The 24,284-nt window shown below is 39.9% G+C and overlaps 1 protein-coding gene across 2 annotated transcripts in view; it reads right to left on the bottom strand.

Annotated features, from left to right (window-relative positions):
• The window catches only part of fgfrl1a (fibroblast growth factor receptor like 1a), a 41,527-nt gene extending 17,492 nt beyond the window's left edge, over positions 1–24,035 (bottom strand). The window contains exons 1-4 of one of the 2 annotated variants that reach the window (XM_027154508.2): positions 24,017–24,035; positions 22,769–22,849; positions 22,211–22,308; positions 3,937–4,209 (exon numbers count right to left, since the gene is read on the bottom strand). In XM_027154508.2, coding sequence (XP_027010309.1) covers positions 3,937–4,209; positions 22,211–22,274 — 337 coding nt within the window. In that variant the 5' untranslated portion in view covers positions 22,275–22,308; positions 22,769–22,849; positions 24,017–24,035. Of the gene's footprint in view, positions 1–3,936; positions 4,210–22,210; positions 22,309–22,768; positions 22,850–23,215; positions 23,295–24,016 lie in introns of those variants that run through there. The other variant, XM_027154507.2, reaches the window with a different exon arrangement.
• Positions 24,036–24,284: the final 249 nt, after the last annotated feature.

The raw sequence follows: 24,284 nt of genomic DNA, 5'->3' as shown, positions 1-24,284 counted from the left end.
AAATATAATGAAAAGGGAAAGAAAAACGTAACAATATTTATCTGAATGAGATGAAATTTAAGAGCAGGGAGAGACAGGCAAGACATAATTAAAAAAAAAAAGTGGCAATGAGTGAAAACGTGAAAATATCAAAAGAACAAACACTTGAGGTTCAGGTGCAGTCTGAACTAATTACTGAGACCACCCACAGACCCGGAGAAAGGCACGGATCAACTTCCACTGCCACATTCACGGTTTATTGCTCAAATATGGTCCAATAGTTGAAAATGTGGCAGCACTTTACTTTAAATGCCTTACTTGTAACCAAATGCAAACCTTCCATAACTGCCAAAGCGGATGTGTCACGCTAGAACAATATTATTACAAGTTGGTAAGAACATTTTTGGAGACTGTGGAATGATCTGGATTGTTATGACTGACTCCTGAAATGTTACGCAAATCCTAATAATAAATCCAGCCTTTAATTAGTTATCTGAACAAAAAAATTATCAGATTATAAAAGAAAATGACACCTGATAAAATGCTAACATTTGCTACCTGGTAAAAACCCAATTTTATTGCTTTGTGTGACTACTAATCATGTGAGCATACAGTATGACTGTTGAGGATATAATGTGACTCCTTCCTCCAAGAAAAGCTTTTTCAATTCGTATCAATTTAATAAGTTGTCTCTTTTGAATGTGAAGTTTCGGCCAAGTACTAAAATACAGATTTTTTTTCATGATAAAGTCAACTGATTTGATTAGCCCCACTTGGCTCTTGGTCATGTTGCATAACTTGAAGGTTTAGATAACCCTAAATTTTTGGTTTCCTGAGACAACTTGGAATTTATTAGTGCCTCGGTTATTGTAGGTCCTCCAGGTCATGTTTCTGCAAATCAAACTCACATCATTATTCTTAAAACGGTACATGCATCAAAAAGATGTAGTAGTGCAACTTTGATATCTTTTTTCTTATTGTACAGTAGATGCAACACAGATGTCAACAAGAGAAAGAAATGCCTGTAGACTGAGGCTTTTACTATCTGACATTGTAAAGTGATGGACACCCAAATCTTTCTAAATCTTTTCGGTGTAATCAACAAATCAACTAGAACAGAATGCTGCTGTGAACCTATATCTTAAACCACATCTGTTTTCATAGTGGCAGGTCAGGTTTCTAACCAGAATGCTTTTCTAATTGGAATTCTTCTTCATCAGATGAAAATGACTTAATGCAAAGTATTCACAAACTTTACAGAAGATCCAAAAGTTCATTAAGAACACTTAGCATTCCCCATAGCAATTCATCAGAATTCACCAAATAATTTTTTTAAAACTTGGCTTCATGCTAGAATATAGACTCACTGTACAACTGCACGTTCAATCAATTATCCAACAGCCAATGTCAGCAAAACAACGCAATCAAGAACTTCAATTAATCTTCACATCATATATCAGAGTTTGGGGTGGGGGGGGGAGGGAGGGGGGATGATCCCAGGTAGAGTGGATGTTGGTGACAATTGTGACTGGTTTGAGTGTTCAGCGTGTTTTTCAGTGTGATTTTCATGCACTGTCTCTCACAGAATGGTGCGGAAAACAAAAAACATCTTGAGAGAGTCAGTTCTGTGCATGGAAACACTTTACTGATAAGAAATCTCAGAGGAGTATGGCCAGACTGATCTGACAGGAAACTACAGTAACTCAAATAGCGGCACAATTGTGTTTAGCAGCACAGCATTCATTCATTTTCTACTGCTTTATCCGAACTTCTCGGGTCACGGGGAGCATGTACCTATCTCAGGCGTCATCGGGAATCGAGGCAGGATACACCCTGGACGGAGTGCCAACCCATCGCAGGGCACACACACACTCTCATTCACTCACGCAATCACACACTACGGACAATTTTCCAGAGATGCCAATCAACCTACCATGCATGTCTTTGGACCGGGGGAGGACATGTATATTTAATATATGTGAGGCAAACGTGCTAACCACTAAGCCAGCGTGCCCCCGCAGCACAGCATAAAACATTATATCCCAATATATCGAAGCTTGAGGTGGATGGGGTACCACAGCTGAAGATTCTGATAGTTGACAGGGACATCAACTGAAGCTCTTGGCCTATATTTGCATGATTAAATGCATTGTCCTGTTTGTCTGACTCAAAAACTGCACAAATGAGCAAGTGTTTGTTCATATGTTCCTATCAAAGTGGCCAGTGATAGTATATTCTAGCATTACAAAATGCCTCTACCCCAACCTCAAACTGGGTGATTTTAAACAAGCCTTTCCTTTCCTTCCTTTCCTTCTTTCTTTCATAAAACTGCACTTTTTTGTAAAGGAGTCGTCTTCCTCATGGGATCCAGTCAAATGTACCAACAAGGTCAAAATTGTCACATATTACTATCATTATGGGACATTTGTTGCCCATAATGAGATGCCTCATCCCTCTCACACACACACACACACACACACACACACACACACACACACACACACACACACACACACACACACACACACACACACACACACACACACAAAATGGAGCAACAAAGACATTAAGATACAAGATGGAGTTCAAGAGCCCTGACTAACCAGCATGGCGGAGACAATAATGGTGCATCAAAGCCGCCCTGGTGCAACTTGGGCGCCCAGGCACAGCAGGTGCAGCTGCTCAGCTGAAGTCATCGTGGCAGCTGCCCCCAAAACCTCTGATACATTAGGGGCTCCTGAGGGGGGATTAAAAGCCTCAAGCTTCGCAACTCATTCTATACAAGAGTTTTATCCAGAGACTCCTTGAAATTTTCTCAGCTGATAGTTGAGCTTTCTATTACCTTCGAACACAGCCTTTAATTTGACTCTAATTTGTCTTTCTCCCATTTTTCTCTCTGTGCTATATAAAACTGCTTCTTGTTATAATGGATACTTGTGGGAACTATTAAGCATTTTAAGTGTCTACCTGAAATAGCGTCACATATGAAAACTATTTTCTCCTGGACAACAAGCGAGACTTTTAGAAGATGAGTCAGAACGTGGGCTGCACTGCATTACACATTACCACAGACAACACTAAAAGATTGCTAATGATCTACTGTATGGAGCAATACAAGCAGGCTATTCACTAGTGAGGATGTTCTCAATACCCACAATTCAGCCCCTTTTGTCTTACATTACACGAGACTTAATTGAGAACAAAATAAAAGGATAATTAACTCAGCATGGCTAATAGAAAACTGACCCTGATAGAGGCCCTCAGCAAGGCTCTCCATTTAGACTTGGCACTGCTTTCGAAAGACATTTTCCGACCATCAAATTAGACGTTATTCAGTCCAGGAGATAGCACAGATCACTGTAAACCCACAAAACCAGTGTCCTTTTTTTGTAGTACTGACTGTAGTCTTTGTTTTTGTGATTATTTTAAAAGGCTGAAATAGCTGTTCATTTTACTCATGTTTTGAATAAAATCGCAAGTTTCAAATGTCTCAACGGGGATCAGGGTTCATGTACTCAGAGTTCTGAGAGAAGGCTTATAGGATCACAAGACTTTCTCTGGTTCTCTACAGGGAGCCGGGCCATATAAGGCCTCGGTTAATTGGGCAGGGCGCCAGTTTACTCATGCAATGCTCTTTGTTTTCCAGAACAGAAAAGATCATCCAGTGGATGTCACACCTGAGCGACAACAATCAAACTGTCTGTAATGATAAACAGAGAGGAGGATCAAGTCTTTAATAACAGTTGTGCCGTTTAACTGGATTAAGTTAGTTCTGGTTGGTTGGAACAGTGAGCTTGTGATGAGAAATTAGAGCTCTACAAGTCTGCTGAATAATGATATTGATTTTCACCTTAAATATTCAAAATACTTCTAATCTGGTGTTAAGAAGCTCTTGTGTTATACTTTTATGTATTCGTACTGGATTTTCACAGACAGGTACACCATCAAAAGACTCACCAATCACAATGAGGGTGTAGTTGATGTTGACGCTGCCAAAGCCATTGGTGGCTTTACAGTTGAAAGTACCAGCATCTTCAGCCTCCACCTCCTTTATTCGCAGTGCATGATGTGTGACCCTGAAGCGCAGCCATCCGCTGTGGATATTGCGGCCATCTTTGCTCCACATGATGAGGGGTGGTGGGTCACCCTCAACGGGACACTGGAGCTTCATGGTGCGTCCAAGCCGCACCGTCTGTCTGTGCACAACCTTCTCTGAAACACGAGGAGGACCTGAGAAAAGATTTCAAAACAAATGTACAATTGATCATCAATGGAGTTTCACAAAATGTCTTGTTACATTGACTGGAATCATAAGCTTGATTTTATAGGAACACACAGATAAGTCTGTAGGTACATTTATAAAGATATCAGTATCCATTTATTAGCCTTATTACTATACTATGTTCCTTTAACATAAGCATAGGAGCCAGAGTACATTACCTTGTGCTTTTTATCAGCAGTAGTTAAACAGAGGAAGCATAAACAGAACAGAAATGTACTCATATTCAGCCCAAAATAAATAGTCTTTGTGCCTCACTATATAGAGAGAGGCCCAGTTTGTGTCCTTCTTAACAACTCCTAGATGTGATGCCTCTGACACATGGCATCATCTAATTTGTTGCTCTGCTGGAAACTGTACCTTCTTTTAAATCCTAACGTCCTGTTGAGAGATTGATGCAACATGAGAACGTCGATGATGTGGTTAACATAAATATTCAGGACTACATCTTTAAAAATCCCTGCCTGTTTTCATCTTCAAATGCATTACATCCAGCCGTATACACCAATTGGCGTAGCAGGTCTTACGAGTGTTGAGCCAGGCTTAGATTTAAGTAGCATTGGCTCGGCTCAGTGAAAGAGGTTTCCCCTGTCCCACTCACAGCCTTGCTTACTCCCTGTTAAGAGACTCAAGGCAGGAAATTGATAGTGTCACTGTTTATGTCTGCAGGGAAATTGTAACCACAGTCCCTTGTCAGCCAGCCATGTCTCCCTGGCTTGCCGCACTATGGAGGCAGAGCTGTTTGCACACTCCTTAGCTGGTGGCTCCTTCGTGGCTATAAAGGTCAAAACCTGTAAATATTGTCTACAGCCGTTGCTCTTAAGATGGGGGAGTCACCCTCAGTGATTGTTGACACAAAGCTAATGCCTTACTCTATCTGATACAGCTGAATGTTTGACAGGAAAACTGATTAGCACAGGCACGTTTTTGCACATAAGGCACGATTTGGAATTTTATTTTAATTCAAGACAGAACTGGGATTAATAAGCAGTATTTATATTGCATCTCAATAAAATACATTCAAAATAAACGCTTGCCAAATTACTGTTAACACGTCCTAAAAAGATCTGTGCTGTGCTGAGAAAGCAATAATTTATTGATTCCATCATTCACAATCATTTCAATTCATGTCTGTTGTCAACATTAAAAAAAAGACTGTAAGACCCACAGCAAGGTGAGTGAGGCACCGCTAAAGTTAATAAGCGTAACTGACCACATTACACTTCTGTTTCTCATAGGAGGAAGTGGGTAGCTGACATTTTGACAAATGGAGGAAGTGTGAAAAAGAAATTAGTTACAGGCAGGAATCTGAGGTAACCCTCCTCTCCTCTTCTCTCTTTCACTTGGCAAATGGCTTTCTCATCAGACACAAACCTCAAGTAAACCTTCCTGGTGCGCCGTTCCCCCAGATTGAATTCTCATTCTCCCTGGAAGGTTGCACGCCCACTCTTCAGGCAGATTTACGAGCGTTTTGCTCTCGGCCTTCTGTTCGGGAACGGCCTGTGGGTCAGACCCAAGGCTTCTCCTCCGTATTGGAGCCTAGGGGCTGACAGCGTGGCGCGTTTCACAGATCAGAGGTGCGCCGATGAAAACAAAAGGCCCCACACTTTCACGAGCTGCTCTCAATTCTCTTCTCCTGCCTCTGTCCCAGCACAGCAACGATTAATGGACAAACCAGTGTACAGCTGTCTGGAGCTACCCGTGGCCTTTTTTTCCCCTCGCATATGGAATGTGAGACAGAAATATCAGGAGTGCATGACAGGATGAAGATTTTTATGGTGCCTGAGTAAATCAAGCAAATCAATGAGTCTATTGGGGGATAAACAAATAAGGTTTATATATTGATAGCAGTCGAATGATGCATTGTGTGTATGTGTATGTGTATGTGTGTGTGGAGAAGGAATTAAGGCTGAACAGGAAGGGGAAGAACTGAAGGACTAAGTCTTTAAAGGCAGAATCTGTTTTGTCCATTTAACCTAAACACATTCCCTTCTGCTGCAGCTGACTGCGCCACAGCCTGCAGCACAATACATTAGCAGGCGTCTCTTTCCATTCAGCCCTCTGTGCTGGGGGATCTGTCTTAAAGATGCAGCCTCCCATATCTCCTTTAGCCTTTTATGGCCTGCTGGCTTAAAGGTAGCCAAACATGCATGTCTGGAATGTCCACTAATGACAGCAAAAAAGGAAAGGCCAGGATTCAGAAAGAGGCCAATGTAAGTAGCATTTCACCCTTTTAACTCGCCAAAAGGAATCAAACTGAAAGATCCTTTCCAGAAATTTCTTATATATCTGCTTTAATGAGTGTTTGTTCTTAAAAGTCTAAATGTATCATTGAGCCCGAGTGATAGAGCTATTTGTTCTTAAAGAAATTGAATGCAAAATATTTTTGTTGGCAACATCATGATCACCGGAGACACTCCGGAGCTCAAAAGTACATTTGATTAAACTTTCCGTAAAGTGCCAGGTTTTTTTTTTTTACCTCCAGGAAAAGGCCTGTGACAAAAGAGGAGATCGAGATCTTCATCCTGGCTCATACTTCCTATGTCTTGTTTCAAAATTGCTGTTGCGTTGCCAATCCAAACTTTATTATTCACCAAAATGGAAGAACAACGATATTAATAGCCACTTATTTGCACATTTATTAGTAATAGGCACTTCAAGATTGTTCTGATTCAGGTCCAAAAAAAAAAAAAAGTCTTTTTTTCTGGTGAACAGTACATAAGTTACTCAGCTAAATTCATACATAATCTTACAATACATAAACAGCAAATACTGAAGACGTTCCAAACTTGACGTTTTGCCTAAATTCCGAACCAATTAGAAAAATTTGTTAGATTTTTGTTTAGTTATTATTATTATTATTTATTTTTAGGGATGGTATGTGGCCACGCGTGTGTAAATGAATTCCACCTATTATTTACAATATGCTTTCAAACCATCTGGATATGAATACTATGATTTCCCAGACTGACACAATAGGATTGAGATTACATGAGCACTCTCGCATATTTGAGCAACCTTGCATAAAATGAAACCCAAGCTGAAATGTGCGAGTCAGTAGGGACAAATCGCCTTTATGTTTCCTGCTATGATCGAAATTAAAGAGCATTAAGGAAACAATGTCTGGAGAATTTGCAAGCCATAAATACACTTCAGGCCCTGGTGAGTTTGAGGATCTAACTATGTCTTAAACACCCTGTTCCACAAGCTTCAACTATTCCAAAAGGTTTACCGACGTGGGACGAAAATGATGAGAAGCCAAAATTGAGTTGTTTGTAAGTATGAAAGATTGAGTAAGGGTCTCCCTCCAATAAGTGTTGGAATGAGGGGGTTTTGGGATGAGGTTTTGTGGGCCAACAATTACATGGCAAATCCCAAATAGACCACCGTGGAGAGCACAGAGCGTTTAGACTCCTCTCTTCGGAAGACTGATGGAGCCTTTCATACACACTCCATTTCAAATAAATACAATGCGCTAGAGAACAAAACTGGTCATTATAGCGAGTGGGACCAGCTATCATTTATAAAAGGATTAAGACATCTATTAATCTGACATTTGAAAAATGCACAAGTAGAACGCAAAAAAATTTAAATGATCATGTCAAGAAAGTACAAAAATAAACTAACAAGATTCAAATGGTATTTTGTGGTTTTCTCTGTTGAGTCTATACTGTATTTCCTGGCCTACTGTTATAGTGTGTTAAGAATCGTTTCCAAAATGAATTCTATGGAGCATCAGTGCAGATGGTATTCTATTAGTCATATTTCTGGTCAGTGTTAACTTGTAAAATGTGGGTCAATAACATGTCAAGGAAGGTGTGTGCTCCGTCTCCAGCTCCACCAGAGTGGTCCCTATACGCTTGCTCTCATTCCTTCTGTCCTGTATTGCCTTTGTTGCTGTGGTTGCCTCGGGTGACAAGTGAGAATGATAACAATAACCCATTTACACATGCCACACTCAATTCACCCAGACAGGTAAAGAGCACCCATTTCCTCAGCTGTCAATAGGTCAATTGCTACCAATTGCTAAGCATGACAGTTAACACTACCCTGAGGCTCATGGTTGGATATGTTTACACTAGTCTTGGTTCTTCAGACACCTACCATTGTATTTCTGGGCTTAATGACATGCATTATGAAATGTATATACATAATCTAACAGGCAGGTATCTCCAGCCGACCACAACAAATATGTGATTACTGATCTGATGTGAGAAAGATACAGAAGCAGCCACAGTATTACATTATGATTTACAGTTGGTTGAATGACATCTTCATTCAGTCAAACAAGTGAAGAGGCCACACCTTCAATGCTGACACCAACCATAATAGGCCACACGTCCACTACTGACACCAACCATAAAAGGCCACACCTCCACTGCTGACACCAACCATCATAGGCCACACCTCCACTGCTGACACCAACCATCATAGGCCTCACCTCCACTGCAGACACCAACCATCATAGGCTACACCACCAGTGCTGACACCAACCATCATAGGCCACACCTCCAGTGCTGACACCAACCATCATAGGCCACACCTCCAGTGCTGACACCAACCATCATAGGCCACACCTCCACTACTGACAACAACCATTATAGGCCACACCTCCACTACTGACACCAACCATCATTGGCCACACCTCCACTATTGACACCAACCATCATACGCCACACCTCCACTACTGACACCAACCATCATAGGCCACACCTCCACTGCTGACACCAACCATCATAGGCCATACCTCCAATGCTGACACGAACCATCATAATGTTTTTTTTTAAGGCGGTTGAGTGGTGGGAAAAGTGTGGTTTGGCTTGTGGCTCCCTCTGCCACTGCTCCTCAGAGGCACACACACAAACTGTTCTGGGAACCTCGGGACCAGAAACCAGTAGGGTGTTGGGCGCTGAGCGGATCAAGTTGCCACGCTGGCCAGTCAGCAAATTCTGCAAAGCATTTAAAGTTCCAGTTTTGCCTTTCAGAGTGGCAGTGGAATCTACTTATATTGAGAACACAGGAGTTATCCTACAACACAGCTCGTTCATTTATTATGACTCTGAAAACTATAAGGGTGATGACTGTGCCAGATGTTATTGTGTTAACAGATGAAGAGCATGATTTAGTTCTAAACATCTGGCTCTGGATCTCACTTATTCCATTACAAATTTTCTTAAATTTAATTATCACTAATTCAATGCCTTCCAAGAGGGTCAGTAGTAACCCAAGTTTCCCTGTAGACTCGCAAAGGCAAACAATACCTCATACATGCCTGAAGGAGGCTGTTAAGTCATACATCCTGATTTCATGAAGAGACACACACTCATGATTGCATCACCCTAATCAACAGTGGGAAAAGGAAACTAGGCCACTTTTCTCAACATGATTATCATTTCTTAAACTCCTGGTAACAGATCACCTGCTCAGAAGCCTGAATCTCACCTTTCTCAGAAAATCTAATTGGACAAATACAGCTCTCTGAGATTTCAGTAAGTAATATATTGTCACATTATTTGTTGTTCGTTCTAAGTCTGTCCAAGCCAAGGTAAACACTCTGCCCTATCAGCACTAGGGACATAATCAGGTACAAGAACATTATTCGAAAAGAACCGACACTGTGTTGGTACGTACATGAACGGGAGCATTTTTTTTTAAGAAAGCATACCATTAAAGATTCACCAGGCAATAAACTGATGATACTAGAGATGGCTAGCTATATAGTATTTTTTCATATAGTATACAGCATAGCTATATACTCATATATCTATATACTACATGATTTATCATACAGAGAATAATTTACATCTCTGCTACAGTGAACAATATTGCAATTATTTTAAATAAGATAAAAAAAAAAATCTGATATATCTATGCTGATATAATGGAACTGATTAGAAATCACTCCTATATAAGCTTTGAAATGAAAACATCATGCTAGAGGGGAAAAAAAAAGATCTGCTATGCGTTAGAGTAATAGGACATGTCAAGAAAATGAAAGACTAGTCCTAACATCATTAAAGCTACCAACCTGACTGAGTCCAGATTTCCTTTATCCTAAAAGACATAAACTTTTGTACTACCTTGTATAATAACCACAGGTTCACTGGAAACAAAGGGTCATCTGTCCTTCCAAATTAACCCTGGATTGCACCTGTCTTTTTCGGTACGAGTGTGAATTTAAAAAAAAAAAAAAGACATTGCAATGAAGTCTGAAAAGCAATGAAAAATAGTTTTAAAGGCATTGATTTTTTTTTAGCTGACAAGCCAAAAACCTGAAGGAGTATTTAATGGACAACATACTTGCAGAGGTTATAAAGATTTTTATGGGAACTCAATGGATGAAAACTTGGGCCTGGATGACAATCATCCAGATGTACTGGAATTAAAATGAGAGCCTGAAAAAATATAGAGAATTCCCAGATCGATAGTCAGTGCTGGAAAATCGCTGGGAAGACGAGCTTCTTGTTGCATACGTGCAAAAAAAAAGGTGTTAAAGTACACATCTTGGTTTACTCATGGCTGCTGCAGGGGTTTTATGTTTCACAAAAGGGAGATAAAAATGATCTAGTCCAGGAGCAACGTTCACCTTGAGTGGACTCCGTGATAGTGGCGTCAGAGATGAAGATTTTGACTCATGATTCTAGAAATTCTGGCGTTCCTGCCTAGACAATTTGTGTATACAACTACTTATATTCTATCTCTGGTTTGTACAAGTGAGAAAGAAAATGGACAAAGGAACTTTGTTCAGGCAGTATGTGCAAATTGCAAACTAAACGGCTTTATATCATGCAAATATACCAAGTCAGTGAAACACGCATGCATGTGAGCCCTTTGGCAGTCCGGAGGCTAATTCCACTCGGCTGCTCAGACAAACAGCTCACACAGGCACGGAATGTGGGACATGAGTATTTAAGACACACACACACACACACACACACACACACACACACACACACACACACACACACACACAGACACACACAGACACACACAGACACACACACACGCTTGTCTTTCTATCCTTGTGAGGGCCTGTGTTTTCCTCACTGGGTTCCAAAAAAATTCAGTAAAAAATATGAGATATTTCTATAATTATTATAATTACTATAAAGATGTTTGGTTCCAAATGCACTATATATATATATATATATATATATATATATATATATATATATATATATATATATATATATATATATATATATATATATATATATAAACCAAGTAAGAAAAACAGAGGGCTATAAATGGTCACCAACTGCACCGCAGACTGCACAGTCATCTTCAGCATCGTTGCTCTGGACCCTTTTACAATACTGCGCGTGAACCTTTCCCGTATCGTTACCGACAACTCCGTCTTGAATCAGGAAGACGACGAATAGCATGGCTTGTGTGCTGTATAGTTGTGAAATATGTGCCTTTGGTTTAAATTACGGCTCGAGGTTAGGACAAAGGTCAAGGTGAGGATTAGGATAAATGGCAGAAAAACAGCAGCGATGACAAGAGTTTGAAGGAGCCAGAAATTGTCTTTAAGTAGATGCCATGTGCTAATGGAAAAAGAAAAGCTAAGAGTAGATGCCATGTGCTAGTGCGGTCAAATTTCAAAACGAGTACATGTCAGAGAGTGAGTGAGTGAGTGAGACAGTGAGAGATAGAGAGTGTGAGAGAAAGAATTTGAGACAGAGAGAGAGCGAGAAAGCAAGAGAGAGAGAGCGTGTATGTGTGTGAAAGAAAGAATGTGAGAGAGAGAGCGAGAGAGAGAGAGAGAAAGAGAGAGAGAGAGAGAAGAGAGAGAGAGAGAGAGAGAGAGAGACGCTCAGACAAAACGTGTAATGAAAATTAAAATAAGATGAAGAACAAACAGTCTGCCATGCTGAATGCAGGTCATATCTCCACAGCTAATGTTTAACTGCAGCTGCTGATAAAAAACAATGTGTGTTCGGCTGCTCACACTCCTCCATGGCCTTATCCGGCATACAGGCCACTACCTCTTGCCCTTATAGGTGGCCAGCACCTGCAATAGCTCTCTCTGGTAATCAACTGTCAATATTTGATTACTCGACCCCCTGCATTTGCCCTGCGGAAATTAAACACAGGTTAAGTGGAAGGCATCAGCTGCTTATACAGCTCTGCTTTACCTTTGCTTAAGAAACAACCTTGAGATAAACAACAGTTTGTTTTTTTGGCAAAGTTTCTAGAGGAGGTACAATTAGCCTTTGCGATACTCAGGGTCTAAGGAACGGTCCTTATTTCTAAACAGAAGAAAAACAAGGAGGCTATTAAGATAATGATAAAGGTTCTATAAAAATATCCCTATGCCACTTGGCTTTGCCAGTCCAAACTCTGTTGTAAGCAAAGCATTTGCATGCATCAGCCTTTGTAGGTCTTCAATTTTACATCAGCAAGAAGAATTGGCACAACAAGAACTTAGAAATCTTATCGGATATCAGTTTAAATATGCAGCTAATCCTCTGCAATGGGATACTGAAAGAAAACAACTTTCTAGTAATACCTAACAATTACATTACGTTTTGTTGCATCTAATAATTACATAATTATTTAATCAATGAATTAACTAATAATACATTCATTAATATTAATTGAAATACCTTCAATTTTGGGAGTTTTGCTCATTTGCTAACTTCACATAACCAACTTTTTAATTTTTAAAACTATTACTATAAACAAATATATATATTTGTTTTCCAGTAGCTAATGTAAATTGTCTAGACATGTCTACAGTAAATATGAAATATTAACGTATTTGACTTCTGATAAATTTATTAGCAAACTACACAGCAGGAGTCATTTCTATGAGCAGAAACGGAATAATATTTTCAGGCAAAACATCGTAGTTGCTTAGGACATCTTTTGAAAAAAATACAAGCCAATTTTCACATGAAAAAAATAACCATTTTATACTTTTACCTACTTTTTTTTTTTTTTAGCTTTGGCTTCCACTTTTAACTAACTCACATTTGGACACATTATCTGTACTATCACTTGTAGAATTTCTCAGTATTTTTTCCCCACCTTTGCTTAGTCCATGGTTGTTGAAGCAGGGTATGTGAAGCAAAGCCAGAGGCGTTTGCAATTTTCTAATTTTGTTACAGCGGTGAAACATTTGACCCACTTTAAATAATGTGAAGCTGGAATGTAATGACATTAATAAATGTGGGTGAAAAGTTCAATGGAAAACAAAAAGCACTCTTATCCTAAATAGCCGCTAATTTAAATAACAAGCCTAATCGATCAAAATAGTTTGTTTGTATACTAAACTAGCCCTGTGGGGGTTTGGGAATATATTTTTTTTCTGTGACCGGTGTCTCTTACTGTAGAAAAGTTTGAGAAACTTTGCCGTAGTTTAATCTTGGAAAACAGTTGGGGTTAATCTGTTGCATTGCAAACCCCGATGACTTTGGGGCATCTATTAAAAACACATTCACTCTTAACAATAGGCAGCTACTCATGACCTGACAACTTAATCCAGTACAATTAGCCTTAGCCTACAATGCTACCTCAGGCTAGACTAGAGAAAGCCATTTGCTGCTGCACGCAGAACCTTCGGCTGCCATTCATGCCCTCTGTCGAAATCTTTCTTCTTTCTTTATCCTCCTCCTTTACTCCTTTGCTCTGCAGCCTCCCACATTCCATGCCGTGCCTCAGCCATGACTAACTCAATTTGCTCCTGCAGATCTCTGTCAGAAATGGTTTCGTCCACACGTTCCGCAGGCAACTGCTGGAGGCTAAAGACACGCTGTGCCGCGCTGGCCAGTGGAAACAATCTGACATCTAATACTGAGGTATAATGTTGACTGGGACATTTGGTCATACAGACTTGATGTTGTAAGTAAAGCTATTAGCCTGGTCATGTGGAGGGCCAGAGAACATTCCAGCCTAAGCATTTGAAATCAGAAATTGGCAGCTGTGGATAGAGCAATGATGTTTTGACACTTGGACTGTGTGCCAGGTACAGGTACAGGGCTTGCATATATGTTCTTAATGCACACTATAAAATTTTCAGAGGCCTAGTGTTATTTTGAAATTAAACACTGGAAAGGAAACAGGAAATGGCAAGATGATGCAATAAGGTTTTTGAGGTAGGCATTTACAGCTCTAAGTTTTTGTAAAGGGGCCCTGGATACCTGAAGTACCTGGATAAAATTACACATGTAGCACTTCCATCAGAGCTCTGCCAGGCTCCCATCCCCCGGTTTCGCCTCATATTCATTGTGGCGCCACGGGAGAAGAATACCCTGACCCGAGAGTCGAGGCCAGGCCCTACAAAGTGTCCATTGAAAGTCGCGCCACTCACGTGGCCAGCAATCCTGGAAGATTGTCTCTAATGAATCAGTCGTCATAGCACTTGTACCTGTCAGTACATGCTGAAATGTTGCCCCTTTGCGCTGCACAGATCTTCTGTCTGCCTTTACAGTTATTTCCCTTTCTGTAGCAGTTAATCTAATGGTCACTCTTTCACCTTTCCTTCACTTTTCTGCTGCTACAAGCCGTCATTTCAAGTGTCCCTTTCTGCTCTAAGCGTGGCGATCGTGAGTGAGCCAGAATACGGCTAAGCCATTATATTTCACTAGTAGCCTAGTAAGAAAATGGACTATTATAAATATTTAAATAAACAGGTAAAAATCAAGTAATTAATAGCAGTCGTATGGTTAATTGACATTTCAGAGAATATAGTTATAGCATTAACCAACTCCCTAAATAATATCCATATATTTTCTTACATATATTTTTTTTACTTTTTCATTAAAAAACATTTGCGTTCTATGGACTTCTGGATCTTAGGTTGAATCCCCAAATCCCTTTTTACTGTCTTAATTTCAAGCAAATTGGTTGATTTGGTAAGGCTAATTTACTCTCATGGCATCTGCAAGAGAGAGAAAGTTGTGTAGTGCAAGTCAATACAGTTTAGTGCACAATGAATTTGAGGTTGCATAATTGACACCGGCACGTGTTAGCAGAGAACTCATCTCATCTCAGGCCAGATCTTTCATGGGTATGAGAGACAAACTAGAGCCAGCAGCAATTGAGGACTCCCACAGGTGCAAGCGCATTCATTCCAGAACTTTCTTTCCTGGGAATGGAGAAGAGAAATAGAGAAAGAGAGAGAGAGAAAGAAAGAGGGAGAGATAAATAGAGAGAGAGAGAGAGAGAGAGAGAGAGAGAGAGAGAGAGAGAGAGAGAGAGAGAGAGAAAGACTGCACAATTCTGCGGATGCCATTTATGTGGTGTGTGTTTCCCATGGCCAAAGTATAAGCTCCATGTTTGTGGACTGGCAAAGCTGATCCAGTGCCAGAACTATGCGGCTCTCACACTCATGCTTGCCATCCCGTCGGATTCCCAGGGGCCCGAGCCACTCCCACAACTCTCACACACTTTACACATTCCAACTGCTGGGCTCTGACCTCAACAGCTGGCTATGCTTTTCAGTGGGACGACAGAAGAAAAACTGAGAAGCCACTGACATTCGATGTTCGCTGTGCTCCACCGTTAATAAGTAAAATAAATAAATAAACAAACAAATACACCTGATTCAGAACTATTACACAAAGAGAAAAGGATTACAACAAAGGACACCATTAAAACAATTACAAACAGGTGGCTCGGCATAATGTTACCACATGTGTACGTGCAAGGATGCAAGAAAATCACCTGCCGTGTTAAAAGCGGTTTTAATCCTTTGTTTTGAGATGCTCTGAAAATCTCCTTCAGACAATTAAAGCCAATCACAGCATCGCATGCATACGGCACTTGTGGCAGCAGATTACGTCCCCTATAGGCTTAAAAATATTGTGCAAACAGCCGAGAGGGCATAGCACAAGCTCTCCATCTACAGTGTAACACTTTGGGGTAAATACCTCTGGTTTATGGTTCCAACAGACAGGCATTCGTGTGTAGCTGAGTGACTGAAGCTCCTACAAAAAGCTGAAATTTCTCTTAAAGAAATGAAGCACGAGTGGGATTAAAATATAAAACGGGCTTTAATAATTTGTTAAAATGATTTGAGTATAGATTTGATGACTTTCCCTTCAAAAGCCGAAAATGGATTTTGTGCAAGTTTTAAGGGATTTTAAATGTCATTGTCAAGTTTCACACCAGTTACTTACAAAAGTTACTAAAAATGAATACATGTTTATATCTTTAAAGTAAATGGAGATATCGAACCTGTTTCTCCTCCCTGAGATGCCGAAGTGGCTGTTCATAAGTATATAAAATGGGAGGGTATATAAAACCTTCAACCACTAAAATTTGATGAACACGGATAAAAACATCACACAAAGAAGGCCAGAAGTGTCAGATTTATTTTAGAAACATAATCCAACTACTCCAATATTCAGGATATTATTTTAAATGTGTATAGTGACATTCTGGATGTTTACTAGTCCAAAGGACCTTTTTATTAGATTTTTAAAATTATTTTATTAGATTCAAGCTTTATTTATAGATTAATGAGTTATAAAGAAGTTAAAGAAGTTATAAAGACAATAACAAAGCGGAAAGCGGTACCAAGCACCTGTGCTTAGCTTAACATACCTTTGACCCTCAAACAAAACAAGGCACGTACATGATTGATGGCTTTTACCTCTCATTTTTTAGTACTTTGTTACAGTAATTGACTCATTTCTGACTGCATTAATCTATAAGAACACAGACAGTCATGTTTTTGATGTCATTAGTTGACTTCCTTTCCCAGAATTGTACGGCACTTGTTAAGTAAGTTATTAATATAAAACTGCAGCACAGACAGCAAACGCAGAGAACATTTTTCTCATAACGGCAACTCACAGCTGTGTTTGAGTCGCAAATACATGCAACCAGAAGTGAAATTCTCATATAGTGAACTGGAATGATTTCATGATAAGGTGAAAAGGTGTCAAAGTCCTTTGGGATTGTCGGAGAGTGTATAAAAGTTGCTGCATATATTTTGCATCAGAGGCCTGGAAGTTGTCTGGTTAAGAGTCCGAAGCCAGTCCACTCCAAAAATTCCCTAGCAACCCTGCGTAAGAGTTTGTAGGAAACTCTTACACTGATAACTCTCCTGTCTAACCTTCAACATTCGCAACTTTTTACAAATGCCGATCTGTGTTAACTGCTGAGATTTTCTTCTCTCCCCCCTCCCCCCCTCCAAAAAACAAAAAACAAAAACCTTGTGTGTCAACAGGGAGTGCATTAAGGGGGAAGCAAGCGTAAGAGGTATAAGAGGTAAAGGCCATCAATCATGTGCGTGCTTTGTTTTGTTTGAGACTGGCGTGGCATTCACTCTCTTGCCTCTGAGATCCCCACCAACATGTGACATATACACAGCTGCTGGAAGTGAGCAGGCCCTGACACAAACTGACATGCCAAATCCCAAAGAAAACAAGAAAAGCTGTCTCCAGTTGGATGATGCCTTTTCAACATCTCATTTGTATCTCACCCAAAAGAACAGCTGGGGAAAGCGGGGGTGGGAGGGGTGTGTGAAAGAGCGAGGGAATGGCGGAAGGAACACGTCGATATACATCGAAAACCAGGACACACAGGCGTACACCAAGGGAGATCTGACATGTTATTGTAAGACCTCTGGTGAAGGGTCAAGCATGTGACCTAACCTGGCCCATTCCCTGGTTGTCTGCTCTGACCTATGACCTCTTCTGCAGAGGACTAGCCAAACACAGACCACCAGCCCACAACAATGAGCCATTGACGCATCAGGGTTTAACAATTCCTGTACACTGAACAGGAGGGAGGGCAAACAAGGGAGGAAGTGAAAAGTTTGTGAATAAGAGCTAAGAAATTGCTGTATGATTCTCAGCAGCTCAAATCTTAAATCTTTTCTTCACACTTCTTGTGTAAAAACGCTCCCATCTATAGAGATATGTTTTCATTGTTTGTGGATTTATCCATTCTTTACCTTTTATTTATTTTAGTTATTTTTATTTTCATTTGCCTGTTTTTTTAACAGCATCTCCGTTATGGTGTGTTGCACTCATGCTCCAAATAAAATAAAAAAAAATCTAAATGGTTAAAAAAACGCTAAATATCCCATAGAGTGGTCTGTCTTCCTTCTGAGAACCTCCCCCATAGAGCAACATGATCCTGTACCAGCATCATGCTTTCACAAAGCAACAAGACCAGTGGAGGAAGCCTTCATCCGTTCAAAAGACCTGACGGATCTCCGCCGGCCATCAAAAGAGCCACCATATGTCTCTCTACCTATTACTTCCACTCAGACTCTCCTTTAATGGTTCCTTAAAGCCCACGCCTCACATGGCCTATAATTACATTTATTCCGAATGACTTCCCAAACTCATAACCTTTAAGATTTATCTGGTTCATCTGCAGTGGTTTGGTCTTTCACAGCCCTTCACAGGAAATGTCTGTACTTCAGTGTGAGCAAGCGAGATTCAATCTGTTAATGTTTTTTCCGCTTCATTACTGAAGAATGTCCCTTGCAGTCTATTACTAATGAGAGTAGGTGCCACAAACGTAGCTCTTATGTAAACAGCATTTGGCTTCTCTAATAACTGCTTTATTGGCTCCACTTAACGACAGTTCTTCCTATTGCCTTTCTTAGCGGAACTGACTTTCACGGTTTTCTCTCAACATTCTAGTCACCGCGGGGGATCTTGACACGCTCTACTCTCACTCGCTCATTTACATTATATAGCGGCGATTTCCTTAATGCTTAGTGTTGCAAGACTGGTGAGAGCTGCTATTAACACTTTTCCTTGAAAACAAAAACCTGTAGTTAACACAATGTTATTTCTAGGCCGCGTTTTCTTTGGATTTTTTAAATTCATTACTAGCAAACAGGTAGTGATTTATAGTGACAAATATCTCCTTTAATCATTACTGGTGTGTGAGGTTCTCCAGTGTATATAGTTAACAGACTGGAATAAGTCACTACTGCGTTAGAGAAGACGTGAAAAATGTCAAGCACAATCCTTTTACAGTCGGCTTTCTAGATCAGCTTGTTTTGACAAACCTAAGACCTTAAAGTAAAGCTCTGGAGATAAATGAGGGCTGCCAACTGTGACACAATGTTTCTTAAACACCTTTAAATGAACTTCCCCCCGGCTTTTCACTGGTGATAAACAGTCGAGGAGAGAGAAAGAGGGGAGAGAAAGAAGGAGGGAAAGCTTGGGTGAACAAATGCCTTGCTCTCTGTCAAGCTTTTACTTTTTTACTCTATTTATTTATTCATTTGTATTCTTTGTCTTTTGTTGTCCGTCGCGTGCTTTACATGACTGAATGTTTATTTATTTGATTGAGTGCTCTGCTAAGCCTGAGATTTGTATGTCCTTAAAATATTTGCTTCAAGGGTGGTCGAGATAAACAAAACAACCGGCGCCTTCAAACATGCTAAAATTTCTATTTCTCACCTCCGCCCTCTGCTCTTACTGTTCGGAGAGAAATGAATTACTCCACGTCAAGCCTCATATTCTGGAAAGAAGCTAGGCTTTAAATGATTAAATACACCCCGTGTGAGATGTCAAAACAAAAGCAAACTTAGCTTGATAAAAATTCCAAAGAAACAAACATTTCTAATCTTGTCTTGCCTTACAAACTTCACCTCAAAATGATGCTCAGTTTATTACTGTGTGAACAAATTGCTCAAATTCCATGTGGGACTTTTAAACATGCTTTTGGCATGTTTGGCCAAAATGTGACTCAGTTGGGATTTGGATACACACTGCACGCATAAACTCACGCTAGCAGGAATAGCGAGTGGATGGAGTCAGAGTCTAATTTGTCTTGCTTGAAGATGCTCGAGTCCTGAGGCATTGCGTAAGCTGACCTTTTCCGTTAGCCTCTACGGAAGCTGCGAGCAAATCGCACTTCCGCAAGCGAATGGAAAATGTTAGTCATCTGAGATGATGTGCATCAGTGTTCATGAAGCAGCAACAAAAATAAAATGATTTCGTAGAAAACCTTCGAAACAACGCTTAACGGTACAAACCTTTATTTTCACTACATCACCATGTCACCTAATTAGTTGTTTTCTTCAATCAATTCCATATCAATGCATTAACTAGCTAAAAAGTTAACAACCACTTTTTAGCCTAGTGAATGAGATTTTTGGGCACTTAGCCCACATGACTGGGCAGAACATTGGAGTTTTCACTTGCCTGTTGGGCTAATAAATGTAATATAAAAATAAACACAAAAAAAAAAATTCCACAATTGCATTTTATTACCTTCTAAACAGAATTTATAATATGAGATTTATCTAGCATGCTGACATGGTTAAAAAGTGGTAGATACTGTCATGTAATAACCTATGGTGGGCTAGTGCTAGTAATGGTGTTTGAACTCAACTTCCAATCAGGATTGATGTGTGTAGTGCAACAAGCGGTGGGACTCGGAAAAAGCATCTCATGCTATAATTACAACACTGAGGTGAAGCCATATTCAGCATAACTACATACCAAATGAAGAAGCAGCATCTATTTCTATATCTTGTTGATGAACCTAAAATTAAAAAAACGAATGGCCCAGACACTATATTTGCTTAGGCTCATCGCCTGAAGCTAGCGCTTTGTCCGTCTCTACACAGATTCTATACAGGTCAAATATAACTTCTTTACAGCGAACACACATAAAAACACCTCCTTCTGAATTCTACTGTTTGACAATGTGGGAATTTGTGCAATTTATGAAACTGAGGTATCAAATGACAGCAGATTAGAAGAACATCCAGTTTCTCACAGCATCAGGGCCACCATTTTCAGGGGCTTTAAGTGATAAACAGACAGACTTTTGTCTGTTTAGTTCTTTTCCCTGGTCCATATCAAGTGCAACATATCAAATGTGCCCACAGGTACGTGCTCTGATACGATCAAATCAACAAGTCACTGCTGATTTACAAGACTATCTGTCTAAAACTTGTGGTAAACAAACAGAACTGCTTAATCTAATCGCATTGCTTGTGACATTTTTGTTTACTTTAGGAGACGCATCTCTGTGAAGACTGTGGCCCGGTGACCGTGAATGCCACATTGTTCTTGGACGCAGATGCGATCTACTCAGATTCTCTCTCTCTCCCCCCTCTGGCCTACCCCTCCTTCTTCACCCCTCCATCGCTTCTCTTCCAGTCTCGGTGACAGGCTGTTGAGACTGAGACGTATGTTAAGGGCAAAAAGAGAGAGACGTGGCTGCTCACGCTTCACCTGCAGCCCTGATGGAGTGGAGTCACTGAGCTGTGCTATCTCCCCATCTGCAGCCTAGGCCTACATTCAGCCACCACTGAATGGAAACGATGGCTCGTTCCAGGCAGGAGAGAAGAAAAAAGTAAGGCCGGAGACTGGCTAATATGAGAGGATCGCATTCTATAAAGCAAAGCCAGTGACGACCTTTGAAGGCCTCACAGCTCCAAACCTGGTCTTGAACTCAAGAGACAGGTTCAAGGAAACCTTTCAATGTAGTGAACTCAAGAAAGTAGAGGAAAGACAGGACATAAATTGCCGAGCTGGGCTGGAGCCGCTTTTTCCCTTTTCATGAAAGCCAGTTAAGACTATTAGTGAAAGAATGGAGTTAAAAACAACTTTAAAAAATTACACTGAATCTTGCCTTAATTTTTTTTTTTACTTTTATGAATGAAAAAATTTGAATTCTACTGAAACTAACTTCTAATATTTAAGCTGCATGATTAGCATTTTAGTAAAATTTAGTATCAGATAATAAAGTTGCATGATAATAATTCCAGATAATAAAGTTGCATTATCTCAGAAACTTTAGAAACTAGAATACACAAATATTTAAATGGTGTAAGTGTGTAATTATTTATGGTGAATTACATTAACATAATCTTGGTTTGATATTTACAAATTTGAGAAAGTTCTGAAGTGTTTTATAGTCAGTCGTGTTGTCAGGCAGTAAAAAAAATCTGAACTTCTATTTCTAGATGTTCCTATTAATCGTTTAATGATTTAGACAAAAATGCCTTTTACTCACCTCGAGCACAACTTGTCATGTAAACGATATCAAAAAGAGCAAGAACAATCCACAGAAGCTCCATGATGTCTGCAAGAAAGACTTTGGTTTTCTCGAATCTGTGTGAAAAAAGCATGAACATATTTTTTCAGTGAGTAAAGAAAATCATGTTGTTAATACGGGTGCAAAATTAAGACCAGTTACACTTGGAGGAACTGATTTGAAACAGATTTTTACTTTGGAGGAGAGTCGAGGAGCCATTCAAAAAGACTTCTAACTACATGTGTTGTTATAACAAGTTTTCAATGGAATTAAGCAACAAGGTATTAAATAAGGGGAGGTGAGTGATAGCCTAGTGATTAAGGTGTTGGGCTACTGACCAGAAGGTCATGAGTTTGAATCTCAGGCCCTTAACCTTTAATTGCTTAGTTGTATCAATTGTAACTCTGGATAAACGTGTCTTGTGTGAATGTAAATAACAAATGGGGATTAGTCACTAGCAACCCCAGTGTGAAGACTAAGCCCTAGGTTAGGTTCAAATAAGGGTTTCTAACATAAACAATAGAAAAATAGACTCACCACAATTTAATCCTCAGTGCTGATAAAATCTCAGGCTCACATTTTTCCAGGCAAATGAAGTTTGGTTTATTCAGTGTTTTACTGCCAGAAGTATCCAAAAATCCATGTAAAAGAATAATCCAAAGTTACAGAGTCTTCTTTTCGCGTTAGGGCACAAAGATTATTAAAGCTTTAAGCTCTTTTTAATGGGTGATATATTTATATGTAAATATGTATATATGTATATATAAGTAAATAAAGCACGCGCTGATTTTGGCTGTCAGTCTCGCGCGCACGGTAACCGGAGGCTACAAGCGTGCAAATATAACGTAGAGATACAGAGATCTGTTCTACTTTCGCTCTGCTCCAGAGAAATGTTATAACTGAGATAACCGCACTCCTGCTAACCCAAAACCCAAGCTAAATAAACAGTAAAAGTTAGCACTCGACTCCTCGAGCTGAAGTTACCGTTAACTGGTTATTTAGCCCAGCAGCAGCAGCACGAGCTCCCGTCACACTGCATTGTAAAGTCCCCACGACGCCCCGCCCCCGTTGGAACTTTTAACCAATCAGAGCGCTGTGAGTTATAAACACGTTATTTATAGTTGATAGTAGAGTATGGCCGAATCCCAAATCACTTCCTATTGGAAATATGATGCACTGCCTGGTCCAGAAGCTGATGTTCCTCTTTATATCAAATTTTGTGCATTTTATAACATCTTTCTTTCTATTGCATAACTAACAATCTAAACACACACACACACACACACACACACACACACACACACTATATATATATATATATAATATATAAAGAGAGAGAGAGAGAGAGAGAGAGAGAGAGCTAATGAATATATCTATTTTATACATTTTACAGAGGTTTATGCAAAGGTTACTGGATACAAAAAGATTGTTTTGGTTTGTTTACTAGCACTTCTTGACAGCTGAACACTTACTGCTCATTAACACAATAAAGTTCAAATAATAAATAAATAAATAAATTGTACCACATACAAATTCTACTATAATTCAACTAAAATTTAACTACATGTTTTTGAGCACACGGAAAAAAGAAAACAAGAAAAGAAAACCCATCAAGGGAAACACGACGTTTGCTAATTGTAATCAATATAGTTTCTTTCTCCTTTTCATTCCTGATAGATTTGTACAATACTAAGGTCAGGACCTGACTGGTATTAGGACTGTAATAGGTTAAAAGCAGAGGCATTGGCAGAAAAAACAGGTACAGCTAGTTTTGTACCATTATACCATTATAGCTGAAGTGTAGCAGAGCAACCAGCTTAACTGTTTACTTTCCCACGGCACACAGCGCCATCTTGTGTTGCTTCCAAGCAGGCAGGCAGACAGACAGACAGCGCGCGCGCACACACACACACGCACACGCACACACACACACACACACACACACACACACACACACACACACACACACACACACACACACACACACACACACACACACACACACACACACACACACACACACACAGAATCAGAATGAGCTTTATTGCCTGGT

Source organism: Tachysurus fulvidraco, chromosome 17 (assembly GCF_022655615.1).
Source record: "Tachysurus fulvidraco isolate hzauxx_2018 chromosome 17, HZAU_PFXX_2.0, whole genome shotgun sequence".
NCBI lineage: Eukaryota > Metazoa > Chordata > Actinopteri > Siluriformes > Bagridae > Tachysurus > Tachysurus fulvidraco.
This window is presented reverse-complemented; position numbering and strand designations above follow the sequence as displayed.